Below are 25,833 nucleotides of genomic sequence, written 5' to 3' on the forward strand. Positions count from 1 at the left end.
TGTTGTACGTGCATACAAATGTTTTAAATTACATTTTTCTCTAATATTATATTTCTCCTTTTTTTTTGAGAAGAATTGTTGTATATTCATGGGTAGCAGGTTATAGTTTGCTTTGTGTATAATTTTAGCTGTTTGCAAATTCACTATGTCGTGGAATTTCAGTATCTTTGACTCAATAAATAAGTGGTTTGTATGTTCTCTATATCCAACATTATGTATTCTTCTAACTGATCTTTTTTGTAACACCGTTAATGAATGAAGTCTACTTTTGTAGTTATTTCCCCATATTTCTACACAGTAACTCAGATATGGTAACACTAGCGAGCAGTAGACAATATGAAGTGATTTTTGGTGACGGGTTTCTTGCTACTTTATGTTGTATATTTTTTACATGAGATTTCCAGTTCAATTTATCATCAATCATTATACCTAGAAATTTGGTTTCATTTACTCTTTCAATTTCTATTCCGTCTATTTGTATTTGTGTTTGACTTTCTCTTCTACTGTTACCAAATAGCATTATTTTAGTTTTACTGAGATTCAACGATTGTCTGTTTTTGTCAAACCATCTTTTTAATTTGTTCATTTCTTCTGTTATTATTTGTATTAACTTCTGTGTGTTCCCTCCTGAACAAAACACTGTTGTATCATCCGCAAATAATACTAACTTTAAATATTTTGTAACTTTACAAATGTCATTTATATAGAGATTGAATAATGTAGGTCCTAGTATTGATCCCTGAGGTACACCACAGGATATATTTAGTATTGTTGATGTGTGTTCGCCTAGCTTCACGTATTGTTTCCGGTTTGTTAGATAACTTCTTATCCAGTTTAAGACTAACCCTCTGATGCCATATCGATCTAGTTTTTTATTAAAATATTGTGATTAATTGTGTCAAATGCTTTAGTTAGATCCATAAACACTGCTGCCGCACATTTTTTACTATCTATTGCATTGGTAATGTCTTTTGTAAATTCAATTAAAGCCATTGAAGTTGAAACATTAGCTCTGTATCCATACTGGTTCTCTTTGAGTATTTTGTTTTTGTTTGTGAAACTCTCTAATCTGTTATTGAACAGTTTTTCAATGATTTTAGAAAATTGTGGAAGTAAGGAAACAGGTCTATAATTTGTAAATTGGTGTTTGTCTCCAGTCTTATAAATTGGTGCAACTTTAGCTATTTTCATTTTGTTTGGAAATGTACCTGTTTGAAATGATAGGTTACTAATATACATTAATGGTCCTGAGATATATTCTATAACCTTTTTTATCGTTTCCATATCAATTTCATTACAATCAGTTGAAGTCTTAGATTTACATTTATTCACAATTGTAACCATTTCCTCCTGTGTCACATTACTGAGGAACATGGAGTTAGGATTTCTCTCTATCATATCATTATAGTCCTCAATTGAAACTGGGTCTGGAATCCTTTCTTCCAATTTTAGTCCAATATTTACAAAGTCATTATTGAAGCTTTCAACTACTTCCTTTATGTTGTCATTTTTTTAATTTCCGTCTAAGCAGTATTGGGGGTAATCCCTGTAAGTGCCATTTTTAATAATGCTGTTGAGGATGCCCCATCTTGCTCTCATATTATTTTTGTTCCTGTCCAATAATTCACTGTAATATTCTTTTCTACATGATCGTCGTATGTTTATTAACTAGTTTTTATAGTTTTTGTACTTATTTTCTGCCTCTGTAGCTCTTTGTGCTATGAATTTTCTATATAGTGTATTCTTCTTCTTACAAGCATTGTTTAATTGGCGCCTTGGTGTTGCACGGCGGCCATCTACCGGGGTAGTGGCTTTGTGTGTCAGTGTCTCTGTGATCTCCTCCTTTCCCCCATTTTTTTCTGCCGGGGCAGTTGCTGGATGAGGCATTTCCATCCTTGGGGTCCTTGCAGGTGGGGCAAGTGGTTCCCGTGGCCCTGTGCTTCGGCTCGTGGGGGCCTGGCTGATTGTGGGGCGGAGCGGTCTTCCAGTCGGGCTGCGGGGAGTCTCTGGGCCCCTCAGGGCGAGGCATGTCGTCTTTATGCCCACGTGGGGTGTGGTCTCTGCCGGGCGCGTCTGTCCACGGCCTGCCCAACGATGCGGTGGGCCCGGTTCTGGGGGTCCTGCGTATATATATATATATATATATATATATATATATATATATATATATATATATACAAACCCCGTTTCCATATGAGTTGGGAAATTGTGTTGAATGTAAAAATAAACGCAATACAATGATTTGCAAATCATTTTCAACCCATATTCAATTGAATGCACTACAAAGACAAAATATTTGATGTTCAAACTCAAACTTTTTTTTTTTTTTTTTTTTTGCAAATAATAATCAACTTAGAATTTCATGGCTGCAACACGTGCCAAAGTAGTTGGGAAAGGGCATCTTCACCACTGTGTTACATCACCTTTTCTTTTAACAACACTCAATAAACGATTGGGAACTGAGGAAACTAATTGTTGAAGCTTTGAAAGTGGAATTCTTTCCCATTCTTGTTTTATGTAGAGCTTCAGTCATTCAACAGTCCGGGGTCTCCCCTGTCGTATTTTACGCTTCATAAAGCGCCAAACATTTTCGATGGAAGACAGGTCTGGACTGCAGGCGAGCCAGGAAAGTACCCGCACTCTTTTTTTTACGAAGCCACGCTGTTGTAACACGTGCTGAATGTGGCTTGGCATTGTCTTGCTGAAATAAGCAGGGGCTTCCATGAAAAAGACGACGCCTAGATGGCAGCATATGTTGTTCCAAAACCTGTATGTACCTTTCAGCATTAATGGTGCCTTCACAGATGTGTGAGTTACCCATGCCTTGGGCACTAATGCACCCCCATACCATCACAGATGCTGGCTTTTGAACTTTGTGTCGATAACAGTCTGGATGGTTCGCTTCCCCTTTGGTCCGGATGACATGATGTCGAATATTTCCAAAATCAAAAGTGTTCTGTGGTCATCAGATACAAGGGTTAGGGTTAGGATTAGGGGTAGGGTTAGGGTTACTAATAAACAATAATTCTGAGGTTATTGAGGGAAGACTCTTAGTTCATCGCTTACTGTTTGTATGATAAGGCCATGCAGAATAAGGCATTCATAAGTACTTAATAATGACTAATTAAGAGCCAATATATTACTATTTTGCATGTTAATAAGGAACTAATTAATGGTGAATATGTGGTCCCCAAGCTAAAGTGTTACCCAGTGTTTATATACTATATGTACTTTAACTTTAACTTACAGTAAGGGCACCAAGAGAACAAGCTTCCAGCTTTAAAATAAGATCATAATGCTGTAAGAAGGATTTTGTAGGATGTGTATGAATGGATAAGTTAGGAAATGTGATTTGTAGCCTCAGGCTTTTCTCCACTCTGAATCCTATTTTATATTATTATTGAGGTTTTACAGAAACCCACTCCGGGTGAAAATGACAAGTTATGTACTGAATATTTGTGTGGTTATGCAGCAATTCACCTCAACACACTCTTGCACTAATAATGTACAATACATGCCCTCGGTAGAAACAATAATGCTTAGGTATTCATTTTTATTGTTGCACACTGCACCGTTTCAAAATGTAAATTTCAAGACGCTTCGGTTCATTGAGACTGATAACCTTTTGTTTTTTAAACTCTTGCAACAGATGGCCGACAATTGTAAGGACATTTATCTTAGACTTTCATAGTTTAAAAACATCTGCTATTGTTTCAAGCAAACACAATTTAAAATTGAATCGGGTTGAGAATAACAATGTGTTATTAAGCATTTGTGTTGAAAATACAGTTTTAAAACTGACCAGCATGACCACATTGGATTTTAATCCAGCACATTGGCATAAGAGCAATGTCAGCTCTCGGAAAGTCAAATCCTTCTTTAAATGACTATTTGTCTTTGACAAAACAATAGCAGACCAGACCCTCTCAAATTCCAGACTCAGGTCCAGTTATGGACTAAGAGGTAGTTTGTTGCTGGGGTAGTGACCTTGTGTGTCAGCATGTCTGTGATCTTCTTTTAATTCTTTTTTTTTAATTAATTAATTTATTTATTTCTTAATATTATTTTTTTATTTTCCCCTCCCTCAGGGGGGGAACTCGGCGGGGCGGTTGCTGGTTGTTCCATCTCCATCGTTGGGGTCCCTGTGGGTGGGGTGGGTGGTACCCGTGGCCCCGTGCCAGGTGGTCCTGCGGCGGCCGATTTGGGTGGGGTGGCCGGTGGCTGGCCTCGCTGCGCTTTCCGAGGGTGGGGGGTGGGCTCGTGGGGGCCCGGTTGCCTGTGGGGCGGGGGTGGTCTTCCCGTCCGGTTTCGGGGAGTCTCTGGGCACCCCGGGCGGGGCGTCCCGCCTTTCTGACCGTGTGGGGTGTGGTCTCTCGCTGGCTTGGGGTCTGGCTGTCCCCTGCTTTTCTCGTGCCTTGTCTTCTGCCGGGTGCGTCTGTCTGCGGCCTGCTGCTGACCCTTGTGGGCGGTGCGGTGGGGTTCCTGACGCTGGCCGGCTTGGCTGCGTGGGGGAGGTGGTCCCTGGTTCCCTGGGCACCACACCTACTGTTTGTGGTTTGGGCTCTCGCGAGGCTGGGGCCGTGCTCTGGCTCCCACGCACACTGGGAGTCGAATATATTGTACATACAAATTCACATATACTCACATACATACATACATACATACTGTAGGTACCTACGCTTCCACATACATACACAAATACAGTACATATTTACATACTCAAAGTTCGTACATCCACACACACATTCATTATACAAACATACACATACACATACTGTACATATACACTCACTGTACAAACATACATATACACATACTGTACATATACATTCACTGTACAAACACATATACACATTCTGTACATATACAAGTACATATGCATACATACACTCATGCACATAGTCACGTTTCATCAAACATATATTAACGTTGTTGCCCTAGGGTAAACTGGGTATAACACATGGCACACTGACAAAGCTTAACCTATTGTTACTATAACAATCTACAAGGTTAATGTAGGTTGCTTCTCTTTCTCCCCCTCCATTTTTCTGCATTCTTTCGTATCTCAAGTTATCATTACATATATGTATTGTTGCATTTGAACAACTGTATTGTTGATAGTAGGAGTAAATTATTGGTATTGTTCATTTCTATTGGTATTTGCAATGCTCCATTTGTAGTGTTATAATGCTCATTGTCATTTCTGTATTATTTTTTATTTTTCGCTAACTGCTTATTTGCTATTACTTTTACCATCATATTTGTACATGTCGTATTTGCTGATGTTGCTCTATTGTTGTTGTTGTGTTTGCTGTTTTTGTTTTTGTCTCTCTGTCTAATCCCCCTCTTGTCCCCACAATTTCCCCCTCTGTCTTTTTTTTTTTCTCTTTCTATCCCCTCCTGCTCCGGCACGGCTGCACCAAATGATAATATAAATACATTTAATAAAGTCAAATACAAATAAGGCAACAAGGGAAGTATCCTACACTTCTCTTTTGTAAAGTAAATCTGAACAGCCGACATGGGCATCTACATCAACTATATGATTTGCCTGAGAAGCTGGACAGGACAAAAAAATAGACAGACAGACATAGTTAGTGTTCTTTTTATTTTGATAGGGCAATATTTGTGCCACTAAATTAAGTAAATACAACTATTTTAATCCTCTACATCGTCTTCAGCTTTATGTACTTCTTGGTGACTTGTACTGATATAGTTTGCAAGACTAGGATGCTATTAAGAAACAACCAAAAACAATAACAATTATTGAAAGAAAACTACTTAAGAATGAACCGCTTCTTGGCATAGTTAGGATGTATTTGCCAGGCTCAAACAAATCCTAATAATGTGAGTTGTTGCTGATGCTTCACATTCAGTGACTCACCTGCCAAGAGTTGTTCTACAGGAAGGGAGAGACATATGTGCAAAATAAGGGATGATGGTGAGCATTGACGAAAACAAAACAAAAGACAATGGGGACAGAAAATAAAATATGAAACAGTCCCTGTGGACAGCTGCTGTTTGGATGTTAAAAAGACAGAGTGAAATGTAGAAGATGAGGGAGGGTGCCGCCACTCCTGTCTGATCTGTGGGTGGCAGAGAGGACTGATGATGGACCACTCTAAAGTGAAGGTCATTTCTGAAGCCCTGCTATTTTAGACTCCTACAGGGGAGGATAAATAAAGTGTTGTTTTTGCTTTTCTTTCACCGTGGCTTTATTGATTGAGTAAATGACAGATTAATAGATGCATTGGGATGTATAAGCAGGATTTAGTTTGCTTTGCTCCCAAAATACATTTTTCAATTTTAATATAAGGTACTTTTACTTAGGGATCGACCCTTGTACTGTACAATATGAGCAAAAACCTCTTTTCAAATCCGTCTCAGACTGATTTCCAAACATCATTCTGAATAATTTTCAAAACCGAAAAAAATTCAGTGAAAGCACATTACTGGTAGGGAAATAATCACAGTCCTTGTCTTCTTGGATTAAGAACTACAGTCTGTCAATGTCCCACTGTCTAAGCAGTCTGGCTGGGACTCTGAGCCAGTCGCTGGCGCTGGAAGCTGAGCTATAGCTGGGAGCTTCAAACGAGGCTGTTCCCTCGGGTAGGCCCCAACGCTGATGGCTGGACGACCTCGGCGCTCAGGCTGTAATATCTGATCAAAAACCATCTGTTGAGGCGACCACAGCTGAGGCATGCACCCAGCACCGCATCCTGCTGACTGACCTCTGGGATATCAAGCTATTAGTGGACTATTACATTGATTCTGATCCCATTTCTAAATGAAACAACCACATTATTAATTTCAAAGATTGACTTAACAGGCTGTTGATCTTCTTAAAATCACAAGACTTATTAAAATGTTTGACATGTAAAAGACCCTCTCATTTTTAAGTGATTGAAGGCAAGACAGATAAGGGAGATCACGATAGTTATTTGTATGGACAATATTTTATTTACATGTACGTACAACACCTTATCATGTTAATCGCCTGTTACAAAGAATATTTATTCTACATTCTTGGGAATTCTGCTTTTAGCTTGTTCAAAGACACAGAGCGTACTTTTAAAAGACAGTAGTGCGAAAAAAGGTCATTACATAAAACAATACATCCATTTATCCACTTTCTAAAGCTTATCCCTGTCAAAGGGGTGTTTGGAGCTTATCTTAGCTGCACTCGGGTGGAAGCCAGGACAAGTCGCCACCTCATCGCAGGGCCAACACAAACAGACAGACAACATTCACAAACTAGGGCCAATTTAGTTGTATCCATCAGTCTGCAATTAAATGTAAATACAATAGCAATTACAAAATTCTACTTGATTTTATTCCATGATGGTGTGCTCGATAGTTGCATTTTTTCACCAATGTTATTTTTCAGTAATGTCCAGGGTGTACCCCGCCTTCCGCCCGAGTGCAGCTGGGATAGGCTCCAGCACCCATGTGACCCCGAAAAGGACACGCGGGAGAAAATAGATGGATGGATGTTTAGTAGGCTTGGGACACAGTTCTTTGTTATAGCTACACACTCAACAAATATATTGATTCAATACTTTTTTGTTTTTTCTACAAAATTTCAGGAGATGAACTCAAAGATCTAAACGTTTCTCTATGCCAGGGGTCAAGACCCTTTTTGGCTGAGAGAGCCATGAAAGTCAAATATTTTAAAAGGTATTTCTGTAAGAGCCATATAATATTTTTTAACACTGAATACAACTAAAGGCGTGCATTTTTAAGTAAGACCAACATTTTTAGTCTCTTTTTCTTTTTAATAACATTGTTATTCTGAAGCTAACCAATAATAGATAAAATACTTCTTACCATTAATGCAACTTCTTGAACAGGTGCGATAGAAAAAGGGATGGATGGATTAAAATGCATGAGAATGTTTTATATTTTGGACGTTATTTTTAACACTGTGATTACCAGCGGAATTATTCATTACTTATCGTGTTAAGCAATGTCAGCTAAGATTTATCTGAGAGCCAGATGCAGTCATCAAAAGAACCACATCTGGCTCGAGAGCCATAGGTTCCCTACCCCTGCTCTATGCAGACTCCATCCATCCATCCATCTTCTTCCGCTTATCCGAGGTCGGGTCGCGGGGGCAGCAGCCTAAGCAGGGAAGCCCAGACTTCCCTCTCCCCAGCTACTTCGTCCAGCTCCTCCCGGGGGATCCCGAGGCGTTCCCAGGCCAGCCGGGAGCATAGTCTTCCCAACGTGTCCTGGGTCTTCCTCGTGGCCTCCTACCGGTCCGACGTGCCCTAAACACCTCCTTAGGGAGGCGCTCGGGTGGCATCCTGACCAGATGCCCGAACCACCTCATCTGACTATTTCATTCAAATATTGCTGACAAATATGTTTAAATCTGTGTTAGTGAGCACTTCTTCTTTATTAGCCAAAATGCACAGTTTTATCAGACAGCACAATGCCATGGATGCTGCAAATTAAATAATGGGAGGAGTCTGCAATAGGCATGCTGGCTGCAGGAATGTCCACCAGAGCTGTTGTTAATTTCTCTACAAAAATGTGTATCCTAACTAATACGGACCGCGTCTAACTACACCGGCCAGGACCTCCACACGCAGCATCTTCACCTCCTTTCTGTTTTTGTTTACTTTGCAACCAGTTCAGTTGTAGTTTTGTTTTGCATAGCCTTCCCTAAGTTTCAATGCCTTTTCTTAGTGGCACTCGCCTTTTGTTTATTTTGGTTTAAACATTAGATACCTTTTTACCTGTACGCTGCCTCCCGCTGTCGTCTGCATATTGTGATCACGACAAACCATGTTCCCGACATCTACAAAGTAATTAGCTACCGGCTGCCACGTACTGATATGGAAGAGTACAACATGGTTACTAGGGCTGCAAATTTTTGGGTCTCCACGATTCGATTCAATATCGATTCTTGGGGTCACGATTTGATTATAAATCGATTTTTTTCCGATTCAACGCGATTCTCGATTCAAAAACAATATTTTTCCGATTCAAAACAATTCTCTATTCATTCAATACATAGGATTTCAGCAGGATCTACCCCAGTCTGCTGACATGCTAGCAGAGTAGTAGATTTTTGTAAAAAGCTTTTATAATTGTAAAGGACAATGTTTTATCAACTGATTGCAATAATGTGAATTTGTTTTAACTATTAAATGAACCAAAAATATGACTTGTTTTATCTTTGTGAAAATATTGGACACAGTGTGTTGTCAAGCTTATGAGATGTGATGCAAGTGTAAGCCAATGTGACATTATTGATTAAATGTTATTTTTATTTTTTTTATAAATGTCTAATGATAATGTCAATGAGGGATTTAATCACTGCTATGTTGAAATTGTTACTAATATTGATGCTGTTTTTGATAATATTCATTTTTGTTTCACTACTTTTGGATTGTGTCTCCTCTCAATTGCTCTGTTTATTGCTGTTCTGAGCGTTGCTGGGTCGGGTTTGGTTTTGGAATGGGATTACATTGTTATGGTATTGATGTGTATTGTTTTGTTGGATTGATTAATTAAAAAAAAAAATTAAATTAAAAAAATTAAAAATATATTTTTGAAAAATGAGAATCGATACTGAATCGTACAACGTGAGAATCGCGATTTGAAATCAAACCAATTTTTTCCCACACCCCTAATGGTTACTCTGCCGAGCTCTAGACAGCACAGACACTCAACAACGGCACACTTGCAGATTAAAATGGTTTGCAAAACATATTTTTAACCCAAATAGGTGAAATTACATATTCTCCCACGGCCCACCAGACTGTATCTCACGGCACACTGGGGACGGCGTGGTGAGGTTGGGAGAGTGGCCATGCCAGCAACCTGAGGGTTCCTGGTTCGATCTCCACCTTCTACCAACCTCGTCACGTCCGTTGTGTCCTCGAGCAAGACACTTCACCCTTGCTCCTGATGGGTCGTGTTAAGCGCATTGCATGGCAGCTCCCGCCATCAGTGAGTGAATGTGTGTATGAATGGGTGAATGTGTGGAAATAGTGTCAAAGCGCTTTGAGCACCTTATAGGTAGAAAAGCGCTATACAAGTATAACCCATTTACCATTTCCATTTACACTAGTGTGCCGCGGCACAGTGGTTGAAAAACACTGCAGTAGAGCAGTGGTTCTCAACCTTTTTTCAGTGATGTACCCCCTGTGAACATTTTTTTAATTCAAGTACCCCCTAATCAGAGCAAAGCATTTTTGGTTGAAAAAAAGAGATAAAGAAGTAAAATACAGCACTATGTCATCAGTTTCTGATTTATTAAATTGTTTAACAGTGCAAAATATTGCTCATTTGTAGTGGTTTTTCTTGAACTATTTGGAAAAAAATATATAGAAATAACTAAAAACTTGTTGAAAAATAAATAAGTGATTCAATTATAAATAAAGATTTCTACACATAGAAGTAATCATCAACTTAAAGTGCCCTCTTTAGGGATTGTAATAAAGGTCCATCTGGACTCATGAACTTAATTCTAAACATTTCTTCACAAAAAAATAATTCTTTAACCTCAATATTTATGGAACATGTCCGCAAAAAATCTAGCTGTCAACACTGAATATTGCATTGTTGCATTGTAATGAATGGAATAGCCTACTTGATTTGATGTTCAGTTAATGAACTTACATTCATATTTTGTTGAAGTATTATTCAATAAATATACTTATAAAGGATTTGTGAATTGTTGCTATTTTTAGAATATTTAAAAAAAATCTCACGTACCCCTTGGCATACCTTCAAGTACCCCCAGGGGTACACGTACCCCCATTTGAGAACCACTGCAGTAGAGTATTGAGTGTCTAAGAATGTGTTTTGTGGCAATTCCAACTTTGACCACAAGGTAATTTGCTATGTAATGGCGCTTTCCATCATTTTCAGCAATCTGCATTGCAAAATGATTAACCCCGCCCTGCCTTCCCTACTGTAGTTTATGTACGTAGAACTTTTTTTTTTTTTTTTTTTGAGAATGGGAGCAAAACAATCTATTTGAATTATTTATTTATTTTTACGTAGTAACTGTCTAGTAGTTAGTGATGCACGGATATGCTTACTTACTTATTCCCTCTCCAACTGTGCTCCCATTCTCAGTGAACAGACAGTAAGGCAGAGAGGTGTTGCATGCTTTTTGCTGATTTTGTGTAACATTCACAAATGTAAAGGTTTATTAGAGCACACACATGCTCCCCACATGACGATGAACATGATGGTATCAATGCATTTGAGCAGTATTGCATTTTTACTGAGATAAACACAATTTAGGTTTTAGTGAGTAAGAATACACAAATGCATCCCGGAGTTATAAGTGTGACAAAAGTGGGCCTCACATGGAGTTTGACTAGTTTGCACAAATAGCGCCTCCTCCACGTTGTGTCACACAGGGCCATCCGCCAGCCGTAGATAACAGTTGGCTAATGGGTAATGTGCCACACAAGACTGATGCTGCACTTGCTGTTTTCATTTTGCTGCTGTAGTGCAGTAATTAATCCAGCTGAACCCTCTGTGCTCACAAAATAAATGCTTTCCATTTTCATTAATAGACAACTCATTAGTTCATAATGAGCAAGAAGGCTACACTCTTCGTGCAGAAGGTAGCACAGGAGCATACGCCGCTTTCCTCCCGTTATTAAAACATACACCTTGTTTCCCTTGATGGAAATAGCACTGGCATGTACACAACTCTGCTTTAATGAGTTAGATGCACATACAATAACTGACTCTAAGACGGGGAACATTTCTGTGTTTACGCTAACTTTTTGACAGACTGAATTTTAGCAACCCTGAACTCAATCTCATCATTTATTAAACACTGACAAGTCAAATGGTATTGACTCAGTGCCGTGACGAGCTGCCTCTCTTCGTGCCTTTGGTGGTTTGCATCACTACTGAAAGATTCCTGCCTGCAATGACATCATCCTGTTGCCTTAATCACATACTGACTTTTTGTTCTCACGAGTATTTCAATAGTTTCAAAATATTTTTAGTTTAGATTATGATTTTAACGCCACATGTTGTTGTTTCTTGTCTTTTGTAGTTTGAGTGGATGAAAGATAAACAATGACATTTAATACAAAGACAGGTCTTAACGTTTTCTTGTTCGATCACACACTAGTGCTGGACGATTATGGCAAAAATAATAATCAGGATTATTTTGGTTAGTAATGAAATAATTATTCGATATTCATTCATTTGAAAACATGAATATTTGTAGGCCACCAAAATTCAACTTTGAATATGCCGGTAATTTAAAAGAACAACCAGGTACAAAACAGTGACAAAAAAACAACAAGTACAATAATATTATGATTAACAACAATTAAAATAACGGCAGCAATATGAAAAAACGGTAACACTTTAGAATGTGGAACACATACTCACCATTAATTAGTTGCTTATTAACATGCAAATTAGTTATTATTAAGTACTTATTAATGCCTTATTCTGCATGGCCTTATACAACCAGTAAGCCATTAACTAAGAATTAACTAACCTTAACCCTAACCTTTATTGCTTATTAGTAACCCTAACCCTAACCCTTATATGTTCCCCAAGTGTCCAAATAACTCTAAATTAAGTCTTTGTTACTTTAATAAGCAACTCATTAATGGTGAATCTGTTCCCCATACTAAAGTGTTACCGAAAAAACAATAACATTCATTTTTTTCGGTTTTATTTATTATTATTATTATATATATTTTTAAATTATGTTATTTACCTGTTATTAGTGTGTGTGTTTTGTGTCTTAAATACAATTGTATAAAACCAATCAATCAATCAAGAGCTATTCACCCCGTAATCACAAGTGTCTCAAATGGCTTTACAAACTCACAACGACATCCACTGATCTAAACTTACAAATGTTTGTTAATTAAATGCGAAAATCCTCACATTTATTGGTGTTTATCATCTTTGGACAATTTTGACCAGTATTTTAAGTCATAGCATATGATTTTGTAAATGTAACAGTAAGTGCTTTAAGTACATTATGCTTTTGTAAGGTACTTTTTTGAAACTTTTAATTTGTTACGCACAGATTGACTGCCAGTGGTTCTTAACCTGGGTTCAATCGAACCCTAGGGGTTCGGTGAGTCGGCCTCAGGGGTTCGGCGGAGCCTCCGCCATGAAGGTCAAGACACATCCGACTTATCGTGTAAATAAAAACTTCTCCCTATCAGCGTATTATGGATACCCCCAAACAATGTTCCCTCTAATTTTCCATCTGATTTGCAGGTTATTTGATTGATTGATTGATTGAAACTTTTATTAGTAGATTGCAAAGGAAGAGAATACATTATATGAAACAGTACAGTTTACACAGTACAGTACATATTCCGTACAATTGACCACTAAATGGTAACACCCGAATCATTTTTTCAACTTGTTTAAGTCGGGGTCCACGTTAATCAATTCATGGTAATGTGTGTAAGGTGTGTAATTTGTTTTGAGTTCATGCACTGTGTTGGTTTTGTTCTTTGAACAAGGTGATATTCATGCACGGTTCATTTTGTGCGCCAGTAAAAAAACATATGACTTTTTCTTGAATTTGAAAAAAAAAACAATTGTATTTTCACTTAAGAAGGGTTCGGTAAATGCACATATGAAACTGGTGGGGTTCGGTACCTCCAACAAGGTTAAGAACCACTGTGTTACGCACAGTGCTGTTTTGTTAAGGCAGCCAGTGTGCTGCTGTTCTGAGCTTCAAGCTGACAACTTGAGGCTGTTAAAAAAAAAAAAAAAAGGTAGAGCCTCTCAAGTTGCGACTGCTCTCCTCTTTGTTCGTTGATCTAACATCCATGATGTTGGCGGTATAGCTTGGTTGGTAGAGCGGCCGTGCCAGCAACTTGAGGGTTGCAGGTTCGATCCCCGCTTCTGCCATCCTAGTCACTGCCGTTGTGTCCTTGGGCAAGACACTTTACCCACCTGCTCCCAGTGCCACCCACACTGGTTTAAATGTAACTTAGATATTGGGTTTCACTATGTAAAGCGCTTTGAGTCACTTGAGAAAAAGCGCTATATAAATGTAATTCACTTCACTTCACTTCGTTCACAACAACACAAGCAGATGAGATGTCTCGTTGGTGTATGAATTGTTCTTGCTTACTTTAGCTTTGTAGTTTAGTCGCAGTTTCAAGTGGCCGAGTTGAGAGTTGAGAGTTTTGGGGATGAATGAGCGGTCCCCATTCAAATCATCCGTCTCCTCACAATGACCGCGTTTTGTCATGATCCATTGCCCAGATCATGTTTGTTTAGTTTTTGACTCCCTCAGTTCCTGTTTTGAGCACCCCTGGGGTTGTGTTTTAGTTGCTATAGGTGCAAATTAGTTTCACCTGCCTTTGATTAGTGTTCAGGATGCTCACCTGCTCCCGGGCACTAATCAGAGAGCTACTTATTCCTGTTTTTCGCCACACACTGTCTGGCTGTCTTGTTTGCTTTACGCAACAGTTACGTTAAATACCTTTGTTGGATTCCTGAGCTAAGCTTTGCCTTTTGTCTTCTATGCTAAGCTTTCTCTTTATCTTTTCCACAGCTTCCAGTGCTATCGGCTGGTTGGTTTTTTTGTTTGTATTCCGTCTAATTTATGTAAAATAAATCATTGTCTTACCTGCACTTTGCCTCCAGAGTTTCCGTTTCTGGGAAAACGATTCCACGCAGTAACATGTGACATCGACGTAACATATTTATGTCAATTTCAGTGATATTCTGCGTTTAACTGCGGATCCTGTTTTATTGGTGAATTCTGTGATTCCGTCCGCGGTTACGTTTACGCGGAAATCGTAAGGCCTCACTTTTTTTGTTGAGTAAAGTGATTATTGATTAGGTATACTAGCGCTGTGTCAAATCAAAAGTAGCAACTATGGCGAGATCTCAAACTTCTAGTAGACTTGGTCTTTTATTCACTCATTCGTTCCTCATCTGTTTCACCTTTTCAAGCTCAGGAATTTGCATGCACCTTGTGTGGCCAATTAATTTGTTTGTTTTTTTGTAATTATAATATTTTAATGATCGTGAGAAGCCAAAATAGAACGAGGTTAGTATCCGATTAATTGTACAGCCTTATCACATGCCATCTTTTTTCCTGATTAAACAACAAAAGTTCTACATATCAACTCTAATGAAAGCAGGAGGCAATCAATTCTTCACATATTTCCACTCTATTTTCACGCAGATGATTTGTTGCAGGCAAGTAAGTAAATATCCATAAATGTAAATGTAATTCAGCGCATATTACATTTGCAATTTGCAAATCTAAATTCTATCTGTACTGACAAGTCAAATGAACTTTAAGCTTAAGCAGTGTTGTAAACAGATTTCCAGGGATGTGAGAAAGAGAAGAGGGAAATAAATTTCAAACAATGTGTCATCTTTCATCATTACCAGTGATAGTTCCTAATTATAATCATGAGATACAAGCCCCGCAGGTTCCAGTTCTTTATTCAGATATGAAGTATAATAGAACAAACACACATCATTAGTGTCAAAGGAAATATTGTCTTTGCTCTGTTTTGATGTACCCATTTGACAAATGGCAACCGTTTAAGTGCTGACACAAACTGATGCTGACAATCACGTAGTATAGTCAATTGCAGACAGTGTTCTACCGTATTACATTGTATTTTTATAATATATGAGACATTTTTACACAAACAGTGTGAGACAGCCAAATTATGATGTAACACATAGTGTATGAAGAGTATTCTCACAAATCCATCTGTCGGTAATTTTTCATCTATTGACTTAAATACAGTACTTGGCTTCCATGCAGGAAATCAGGGATCGATTCCCATTCATAATTGTCTACAAATTTGTGACATAGTTTTTCATTTTGGTTCGTATTCATTCATTGCAAACTGCTTATCTGTCACCCAGCAGTGTGTCAGCACCATTGTGGACTAACCTTATTTGAAGACTGAATGCAAGCAACACAGTGTGCTGCAGTGGGACTGACTGAGTGCAATTAGTGCAATTGCAAGTTGACGTTTTTTAATGTTTTGATGTGATCCTTGTTTGTTGGCTTTCTGTGTTTTAGATCAGAAGGGTTGCTTTTAGGTAAATTGATGGCATTTTAATTGATGATTAATATTGTAAATCTCTACATGCATATGCTTAACATTTGATGAGCTGTCCGGACTAACAAAATCTGGTCTGAGCTATGTTTACTGGCTGACTTAATTAAAAAAATCGTATCAGGTCGGATTCATTTTTGACAACTATCTGTGAGCCTAAGAAGCAGCAAACTCTCAGGAGATATTTATTCGTCTTATTTTCTAAATTATGTAAAAACTAAATAAAAAAACAAACTTTTTTTGTCCTTAGGCTCGCTGGAACATTATTCAGCTTGCATGATTCCTCTGGGACAGGGAAACCTGTGCTGGCATATGGCCTACTTTACATACTACTCCAAGCAATTTGAGTATGGCTGTGGCTGCAAAGGCAAATCACTCACACGCAAACGTCAGTCACACATTCACTCCAAATTAGACTTTATATCCATTCATGATACTGATACAGCTGGGAAGTGTGGCATCATGGCAAAATCCTGTGTGTAGGAAGGTTTGTTTTCAGGGCATAACTCAAGATGGGTAGTGTTACCATTTCAACGGATACTATAGTACCAAATGAGTACTTTTGAAATAAGTGCTAAAACTGTGCCTGAACTTGCATTCAAATGTTTGTTAAAGACAATGCCTATATATTTTTGGAGGAACTCTGGGACACACCAGTAACTCTGTGACACAGCAGTAATTAGGACAATTGTAACTTTAAGGGACCTGCACATTTTGGAGGGATTTTGCCTAATGTTCACCATCATTAAGACATCATTTTTAATGCATTCATAATAAATGCGATCAAAAGTCTGCTTACAATGTAGCTTATGGGAGCAGCTCTACGCTGCCTATAAAGTCCTTAAAAAACATCCAAACACCTCAATTAAGGTGTTATATACATGATGTAAGTATATACACAAGTATTTGGCCACCCATCCAAATGATCAGAATCAGGTGTCCTAATCACTTGGCCCGGCCACAGGTGTGTAAAATCAAGCACTTAGGCATGGAGGCTGTTTCTACAAACATTTATGAAAGAATGGGCCGCTCTCAGGAGCTCAGTGATTTCCAGCGTGGAACTGTCATAGGATGCCACCTGTGCAACAAATCCAGTCGTGAAATTTCCTCGCTCCTAAATATTCCAAAGTCAACTGTCGGCTTTATTATAAGAAAATGGAAGAGTTTTGGAACAACAGCAACTCAGCCAGGAAGTGGTATGCCACGTAAACTGAGGTCAGTGGATGCTGAAGCGCATAGTGCGAAGAGGTCGCCGACTTTCTGCACAGTCAGTTGCACATGTGACCTTCCAATTAGCCCACATACAGTACGCAGAGAGCTTCATTGAATGGGTTTCCATGGCCGATCAGCTGCATCTAAGCCAAACATCACCAAGTCCAATGCAAAGCGTCAGATGCAGTGGTGTAAAGCACGTCACCACTGGACTCTAGAGCAGTAGAGACACCTTCTCTGGAGTGATGAATCACATTTTTCCATTTGGCAATCTGATGGACGAGTCTGGGTTTGGAGGTTACTAGGAGAACGGTACATTTCAGATTGCTTTGTGCCGAGTCTGAAATTTGGTGGAGTACGAATTATGGGGTGGGGTTGTTTTTCAGGAGTTGGGCTTGGCCCCTTAGTTCCAGTGAAAATAACTTTGAATACTAAAAAAATGTGGACAATTCCATGCTCCCAACCTTGTGGGAATAGTTTGGAGCGAGCCCCTTCCTCTTCCAACATGACTGTGCACCTGTGGACAAGGTGTGGATGAATTTGACTGGTCTGCACAGAGTCCTGACCTGAACTCGATAGAACACCTTTGAGATTAATTAAAACGGAGACTGAGAGCCAGGCCTTCTCAACCAACATCAGTGTGTGACCTCACCGATGCGCTTTTGGAAGAATGGCCAACAATTCCTATAAACACACTCCGCAACCTTGTGGCAGGCCTTCCCAGAAGAGTTGAAGCTGTAATAGCTGCAAAAGGTGGACTGACATCATATTGAACCCTATGGGTTAGGAATGGGATGGCACTTCAATTTCATATGTGAGTCAAGGCAGGTGGCCAAATGCTTTTGGCAATATAGTGTATGTAATGTAGTAACAGGCACATTTATAATAACATGTAATATTTACATTTACATATTTTGCTCATTTTAAGCATATGTGACGCATTAATAAAAAATAAAAAAACGCATCACAACATTCATTTTTTTCAACTATATCCCTGATAACTGCTCACTGCAGACTTTATGAGAGCCAACAAACATAATAAAACATATCTTACTGTACATGTCTGCTGTCATTAGGATGCCAACTGCTCGGTTTTATTTAGGTGAAAAATCACTCATAGTCCTTGCATAGAAAAGGCAGGTGGAACCAAGCATCTTTTCGTGTCGTTCTTGCCATTCCCGGGTTTAAATTGGCTGTCAAAGTGTACCAATTGTCGGAATACGTCCTCGTTCTTCTACTATCTTAGTGAGAGGCATGATTTATGATTTAGAATAGAGTTTGACGAGTAAGCAAACGAGGGAGCAGCTCATCAGTCCATTATGTCAACATTGGCACGCAAGCTTGTGATCACGGCATCGCTATAAATACTTTGTCTGCAGTAGCACTTATAATAACCATATCACTAATACTTGGTTAATATTCAAGTCAAATCAAGTATTGTTGGCGGTTTTTGGATGGTTATTTACTGGGTTTTATGGGCGGAATAGAGGACCTCCAATTGGCTCTGCTGTAAGCGGACTTTTATTTAAGAATTCCAATACATATAAAAAACATTATAAACATTAAATTATAAACAATTGGAGAAATTTACTTCATACTGAGAAAACTGGGTCAATTATGTCACGCCCCATAAGCCTGACTTTAATTTTTCAAATTAGTGATTGTATTGCTTAAAAAAAAAAAAGATTACTTCCTTTGTCTGTATATGTATGTATGTATATATATATATATATATATATATATATATATATATATATATATATATATATATATATATATATATAGTATATATATATATATATATATATATATATATATATACACAGTATATATATATATATATATATATATATCTACACAGTATATATATATATATATATATATATATGTAATTATGTGTATGTGTGTGTGTATACGTATATGTGTATATATATGTATATATACGTATATATATATATATATATATATATATATATATATATATATATATATATATATATATATATATATATATATATATATATATATATATATATGTATCTGTTTATATATTTTAATTTTATTTCTGATTATTATTATTATTAATGTATTATTATTTATTTTTTTGTTTATTTAATTGATGTATTTGTAGAAACTACTTTGGTTTTTTTGGTGTTCCTTTTTTTGGGGGGGTGGTATGGTTGGGATATAAACAAACGTTTTTTGACATTTAGGGCAGACAACATATATATGATGTATGTGAATATGATGTAATGGATACGAATGTCTGATGCTGGATGTCAAAAAAAAAAAAGAAAAAAAAAAAAAATATATAAATACATCTGTTGCCATGTCTTTCATACTGACTGTAAAGTACAGGCACAATTTTAAAAAAAGTGCAGTTCCCCTTTAAATCACTGAAAACCTTTAGTATATTGGTATGTGGAATTAAATGATGGAATGAATTAAGCATAGAAGTGTTTACAAAATCTAAGAATAATTCTGATAAACATTTTGACCTATTGAGACAAATATATTGTACATACATACTCACATACACAATTATTCATACATATGTACACACATACGTATATTTATACATTAATACATACATACGCGCACACATTGGTACTTACCCACATGCAGTACATGGGTACCTACGCTCCCACATATATACACAAATACAGTACATACACACTCACGGTACATAAATCCACACGCAGATTCACTGGACGAATATACATTTACACATAATGTACATACACAAGCACATACAGTATGCATACCTACACTCATGCATATTATCACGTTCATTCAAGCATACAGTATATTAACTTTGTTCCCCTAGGGGAAACTGGGTAAAACACAGCACACTGACAAAGCTTAACCTAAATGTTTCTATAACAATCTACAAGGTTAATACGATTCACTTCTCTTTCTTCCCCCTTATCTGCTGTCTTTTGTATTTCAAGTTATTTATTTTTTTATCACTGAAGAGTTTGTGTGCCATGTATTCAAATGACTAATTAATGCATCAAATTAAACTCTGGTTGTTGTCAAATAGTATAAAAATATGTCCACCTAGATCAGGGGTTGGCAACCCAAAATGTTGAAAGAGCCATATTGGACCAAAAATACAAAAACAAATCTGTCTGGAGCCGCAAAAAATTAAAAGCCATATTACATAGAGATAGTGTGTCATGAGATATAAATTGAATTAAGGACTTAAAAGAAACTAAATCACCTCAAATATAGCTACAAATGAGGCATAATGATGCAATATGTACATATAGCTAGCCTAAATAGCATGTTAGCATTGATTAGCTTGCAGTCATGCAGTGACCAAATATGTCTGATTAGCACTCCACACAAGTCAATAACATCAACAAAACTCACCTTTGTGCATTCATGCACAACCTTAAAGTTTGGTGGACAAAATGAGACAGAAAAAGAAGTGGCATAAAACACGTCCTAGAAAGTCGGAGAAAGTTATACATGTAAACAAACTACGGTGAGTTCAAGGACCGCCATAATTAGTAGGACAAATTGGCGCTCGCCAAATACTTGAATCAGTGAAGCATGTTTAATATAAACAGTGTGCTTTATAACAATTAGGGAGGTTTTTGTCATGTTTGTCCTCCTACAGAAACCATATTAAAACAAAACATATATTTTTTCCCCTCATCTTTTTCCATTTTTCATACATTTTTGAAAAAGCTCCAGAGAGCCACTAGGTTGCCGACCCCTGACCTAGATTGTCATTCATCAATTAGATCATCCACAAAAGTTTAAATTGCGGCAACTGGACTCTCCTTGTTGTCTTGTTTATCAAATACCTTTAACCTGTAATTCAATAAAAGTGCTTCACACAAGAACGAACAAAGAGAGGCCAGTTGCCTCCATTCGACTTTTGCAGGTAGTGTAAAATTCATTTTACACAAAATAAAAATAAGGCAACAAAATGTTGTCGCGCAGTCCTGCCAGCAAGGCAGGGTGTTGTCAACACTAGCTAGCGGTGAGGTACTTTGGGGCTGCTGTTAGTGTGTTAAGGTCAGCAATAAGTTTTTTTTAAAAAGGGTGTTTGTCTCTCTGTGCCTACCTACAGTTTATTTTTTCACGTCAAATACTTAATGCAAGGGACTAAGTCTGCCTTTATTTAGCTCTGAAATTAGGCACTGATCGTTACTTCCTTTTTCTGTCTGGTTGTTACAGTTTAGGTCGGGACCACACTGCAAAAAGTCAGTGTTCAAAAACAAGAAAAAAAAATATACAAAAATTAGGGGTATTTTATTTGATCTAAGCACAATTATCTGCCAATAGAACAAGAAAATTCGGCTTGTCAAGACTTTCCAAAACAAGTACAATTAGCTAACCTCAATGAACCCAAAAATACCTTAAAAAAAGTGCACTTTTCTTGGTAGAAAAACAAATGAGACCTTTCTGCTCAATATGTTGAAAAATATTCTTAAATTAAGTAAATTCTAGTGCCATTATCTTGACATGATATGCGCTCGGTATCATGATTTTTTTTTTTCATGCTTGAAGTAAGAAATTATTACTTTAAAAAAATAGTTTTATACTTGTGAGTGTTAATGACACAGCTTTGCATCAGTTGATATTGTCATGCTTGTCCCTAACAGATTGGTTGAGTTTTAGTTTTTCCTCTGTGTTTGTCTTTGTTTCCTGTCAGCGCTCTTATTTTGGTTGTTTCCTGCAATTCTCCCTGAGTGCTGTGTCCCCTCAGCTGTGGCTGATTGGCACCTGGCCACACCTGGTGTCAATCAGCCAGCTGCTATTTGAACCGGCTTTGCACTCCAGTCAGGGCTGGAGTATTGTCGTCAGAGCTAAAAATTGTCGATGTGATTGTCGATGTCTACTACTTGTCGTTCTCATTGTTTGCGGTAAGCTGTTCCTTATAGCTATTTACTAGTGATGGGTTGATGAGGCGTCATGAAGCGTTTCGACACATTGCAAAACTGTATTGATACTGTGTCGATACTGTGTCACTAAATACTGACATCTGCTGGACATTAAAAATCCCTACAGGCAACCTATGGACCGACTCAACTGACACTGATTTTATGACCTAGTACAGTGGTTCTCAAATGGGGGTACGCGTACCCCTGGGGGTACTTGAAGGTATGCCAAGGGGTACGTGAGATTTTTTTTAAATATTCTAAAAATAGCAACAAATCAAAAATCCTTTATAAATATATTTATTGAATAAGCTTCAACAAAATATGAATTTAAGTTCATAAACTCAGTGAAGCACAAGCTCCGGTTTGTCACTAAAATGTCTGTCAAAAAGAACTGTGAAAAGAAATGCAACAATGCAATATTCAGTGTTGACAGCTAGATTTTTTGTGGACATGTTTCATAAATATTGATGTTAAAGATTTTTTTTTTTGTGAAGAAATTATTAGAATTAAGTTCATGAATCCAGATGGATCTCTAATACAATCCCCAAAGAGGGCACTTTAAGTTGATTACTTCTACGTGTAGAAATATTTATTTATAATTGAATCACTTGTTTATTTTTCAACAAGTTTTTAGTTATTTTTATATATTTTTTTTCCAAATAGTTCAAGAAAGACCACTACAAATTAGCAATATTTTGCACTGTTATACAATTTAATAAATCAGAAACTGATGACATAGTGCTGTATTTTAGTTCTTTATCTTTTTTTTTTCAACCAAAAATGCTTTGCTCTGATTAGGGGGTACTTGAATTAAAAAACAATTCACAGGGGGTACATTGCTGAAAAAAGGTTGAGAACCACTGACCTAGTATATACAATAATATAAACCAAGTCATTGTATTTCATTTAGGATTATTTCATAACTTCATTTAAATAAAAATATATTTTTTGTCTTTTTTAGATACAGTCAATAAATAATGTGAACATGTATCATAACATGGAAATCTAAGAGAACGTGTTGTGAATGAGGATGCTTGTGGACCTGGAAATTATTTTTTTTTTTTTACACATTTTTATTAACCTATGGACCGACTCAACTGACACTGATTTTATGACCTAGTACAGTGGTTCTCAAATGGGGGTACGCGTACCCCTGGGGGTACTTGAAGGTATGCCAAGGGGTACGTGAGATTTTTTTTAAATATTCTAAAAATAGCAACAAATCAAAAATCCTTTATAAACCAATAAATCCTGCCTTCGCTGCATCTTGGGGTTCGTCACCAACACCTTGTGACAGATATTCTAGTTTCAAGTATGTTTTTACTCAATATAGGTCATAAAATCTCAGCAACAAGCTGTAATATCTTACTGAGATCATTTAGGACCAAAACCCTTAAAACAAGTAAAACACTCTAACATAAAATCTGCTTATTGAGAAGAATTATCTTATCAGACAGAAAATAAGCAAATATCACCCTTATTGGAGATATTTAATCTTAGATTTCAGTTTTTGCAGTGCAATGTCATAATGGAAGCAAGTTTCCAGAGACATTTCCTTCTATGTTTTCGTACAAAGTGACCAGACTTCATAAGATTTGCCTCTTTTCTGCCATGCCTGTCATGTATATACTAATGATGGCATACCCCTGGATTGTGGTTGACATTACATTAGGTATTTAATAAGGGTTATGAGAGAGGAATGGACCAAGGATTTTCTTTGAATGTGCTGTTCAAGCAATTACTTTGTCGCCTTCTCTTAAGAATAGTTTCTGCATGCATAGTTTACGGACAGTTGCATACCAATCAGACTACATGTATGAATCCACTGTAACACCTTATATACCTCAACGCTCGGCCCAATCCCACGCCACACTGCCTAGATAAACAAAGTCGTCTTCCTCATAATGGACGCCATAGTTACTCTGGCAATTAGGCAAAGCTTTGGATTATCACATGCTTAGCCTGGTATACTGCAAATCCATTCTGCTCTTCTGCTTTCATGCCTGAGGCTGTTTGGATTTAAAGCCAAGCAGAGAAGAGTTTACAAGGTTGGGGGGGGGGGGGGGGGGGGGAATCATTTTGTCCGAGCTATTACTGACTGTATTTTGTGCAAATGCAAAAATATGTTCCATTCATCTTCATCTTCTCTCTTGTATTTGCAGGTGCAAGTGTGTCATCGCAGAAAGGTAAGAGAGCCCTTAGTCAGTAACATGTATTGACACTCCTTTTATTGTGTGTCTGTGTCATTGCTGTTTTTACAACAGACAATGTCGTGTGATGGTGTTGACAATAAAGCGGTAACAGGAATGTGACCTGTAGTTAAATAGTATTTTTCCGGACTATAAAGCGCCCATAAAATCTTTTTTTTTTTTTCTCAAAAATCGACAGTGCGCCTTATAACCCGGTGAGCCTAACATACAGAACAATTTTGGTTTTGCTTACCGACTTCGAAACAATTGTTTTTAGTACATGGTGTAATGATAAGTGTGACCAGTAGATGGCAGTCAAACATAAGAGGTATGTGTAGACTGCACTATGATGGCAATATCACTCAAGTAAACAACACCAACATTTTATATGTTCTACTGAAAATATAGAACATTACACACGGTGCTCAAAAATCTATCAAAATGGTTTAGTTCGATTTTGGTAAGCCATGAAGCCGCATAGCTTGAAGTGCTTCAACATACGAGTATTATTATGGTGTGTGTGTATAAGGTAAGACATATTATGCAAAAGCAACTTTTCTTACGTTCTGGTACCTGCTGATCTGTATTTGGGATCTGCATAAATCCTGAAAATAGATCTGTAAAACATAATCTTTGCAACATTACATGTTATGTAGACCGCAAGGAAGAGTTTTCAATTTAAAAAAAAAAATAATAATAATAATGGGACTCCTTTAATGTGCCCTATAACTCGGTGCGCCTTATACATGAAAAAAAGATCAAAAATAGACTATTCATCGGCAGTGCGCCTTATAATCTGGTGTGCCCTATGGTCCGGAAAATACGGTGTATTAACAGCATTTGCGTTCTGATGTGGTATAGTCATTATGATGCAATAACAGGTTGAATAGAGGAAGTTGTTGGCTGTGATTTCCTGTACTCTCACGGTCACAGAAAGTTATTAGTATGAAGAGTAGGGATTGGTATCGTTTACATTGTAATCTATACTTACACCAAATCGATAATTAAAAAACCCTGCCAGTGCTTAAATGTTGCCTAAATTGGTACTTAAAAAAAAAAACAACACAAAATGTAATGACAATTTTTATTATGAAATTTTGTGACATCCAAATTGAACAGACTAAATTAAATGATTCAATAATATAAATAAAATGTTAACTAAGTAATACTGTACATTGGAAAATAAAAAAGACTAATATGTTGCTTGTGTTGTAACACTGATCCTCATTCACCAATGTGCGGCACCAATGCATTGAAGTAGTCTAAGATAACTTGAAAAATAACCATTTTTACTATGCTTCTTAAATTATATTGTTACTATGCTTTGCCGTGAGGTTAATTCAGAATCAGTTGCACCTATAGACTTAAATATAACTTATCTAAATGCAATCTTTACATGAGAAAAAAGACATAAAGCTTTCGTACTATGGCTTTGGAAAAATTGCACCTAAACAAAAATGACATCCA

The 25,833-nt window shown here is 37.3% G+C and overlaps 1 protein-coding gene across 1 annotated transcript in view; it reads left to right on the plus strand.

Moving 5' to 3' along the window:
• LOC133618808 (cadherin-4-like) overlaps positions 1-25,833 on the plus strand; it is a 628,483-nt gene that overhangs the window by 250,662 nt on the left and 351,988 nt on the right. The window contains exon 3 of the mRNA XM_061979541.2: positions 24,340-24,363. Coding sequence (XP_061835525.2) covers positions 24,340-24,363 — 24 coding nt within the window. The remainder of the gene's footprint in view (positions 1-24,339; positions 24,364-25,833) is intronic.

This window comes from Nerophis lumbriciformis, linkage group LG01, assembly GCF_033978685.3.
Source record: "Nerophis lumbriciformis linkage group LG01, RoL_Nlum_v2.1, whole genome shotgun sequence".
Classification (NCBI taxonomy): domain Eukaryota; kingdom Metazoa; phylum Chordata; class Actinopteri; order Syngnathiformes; family Syngnathidae; genus Nerophis; species Nerophis lumbriciformis.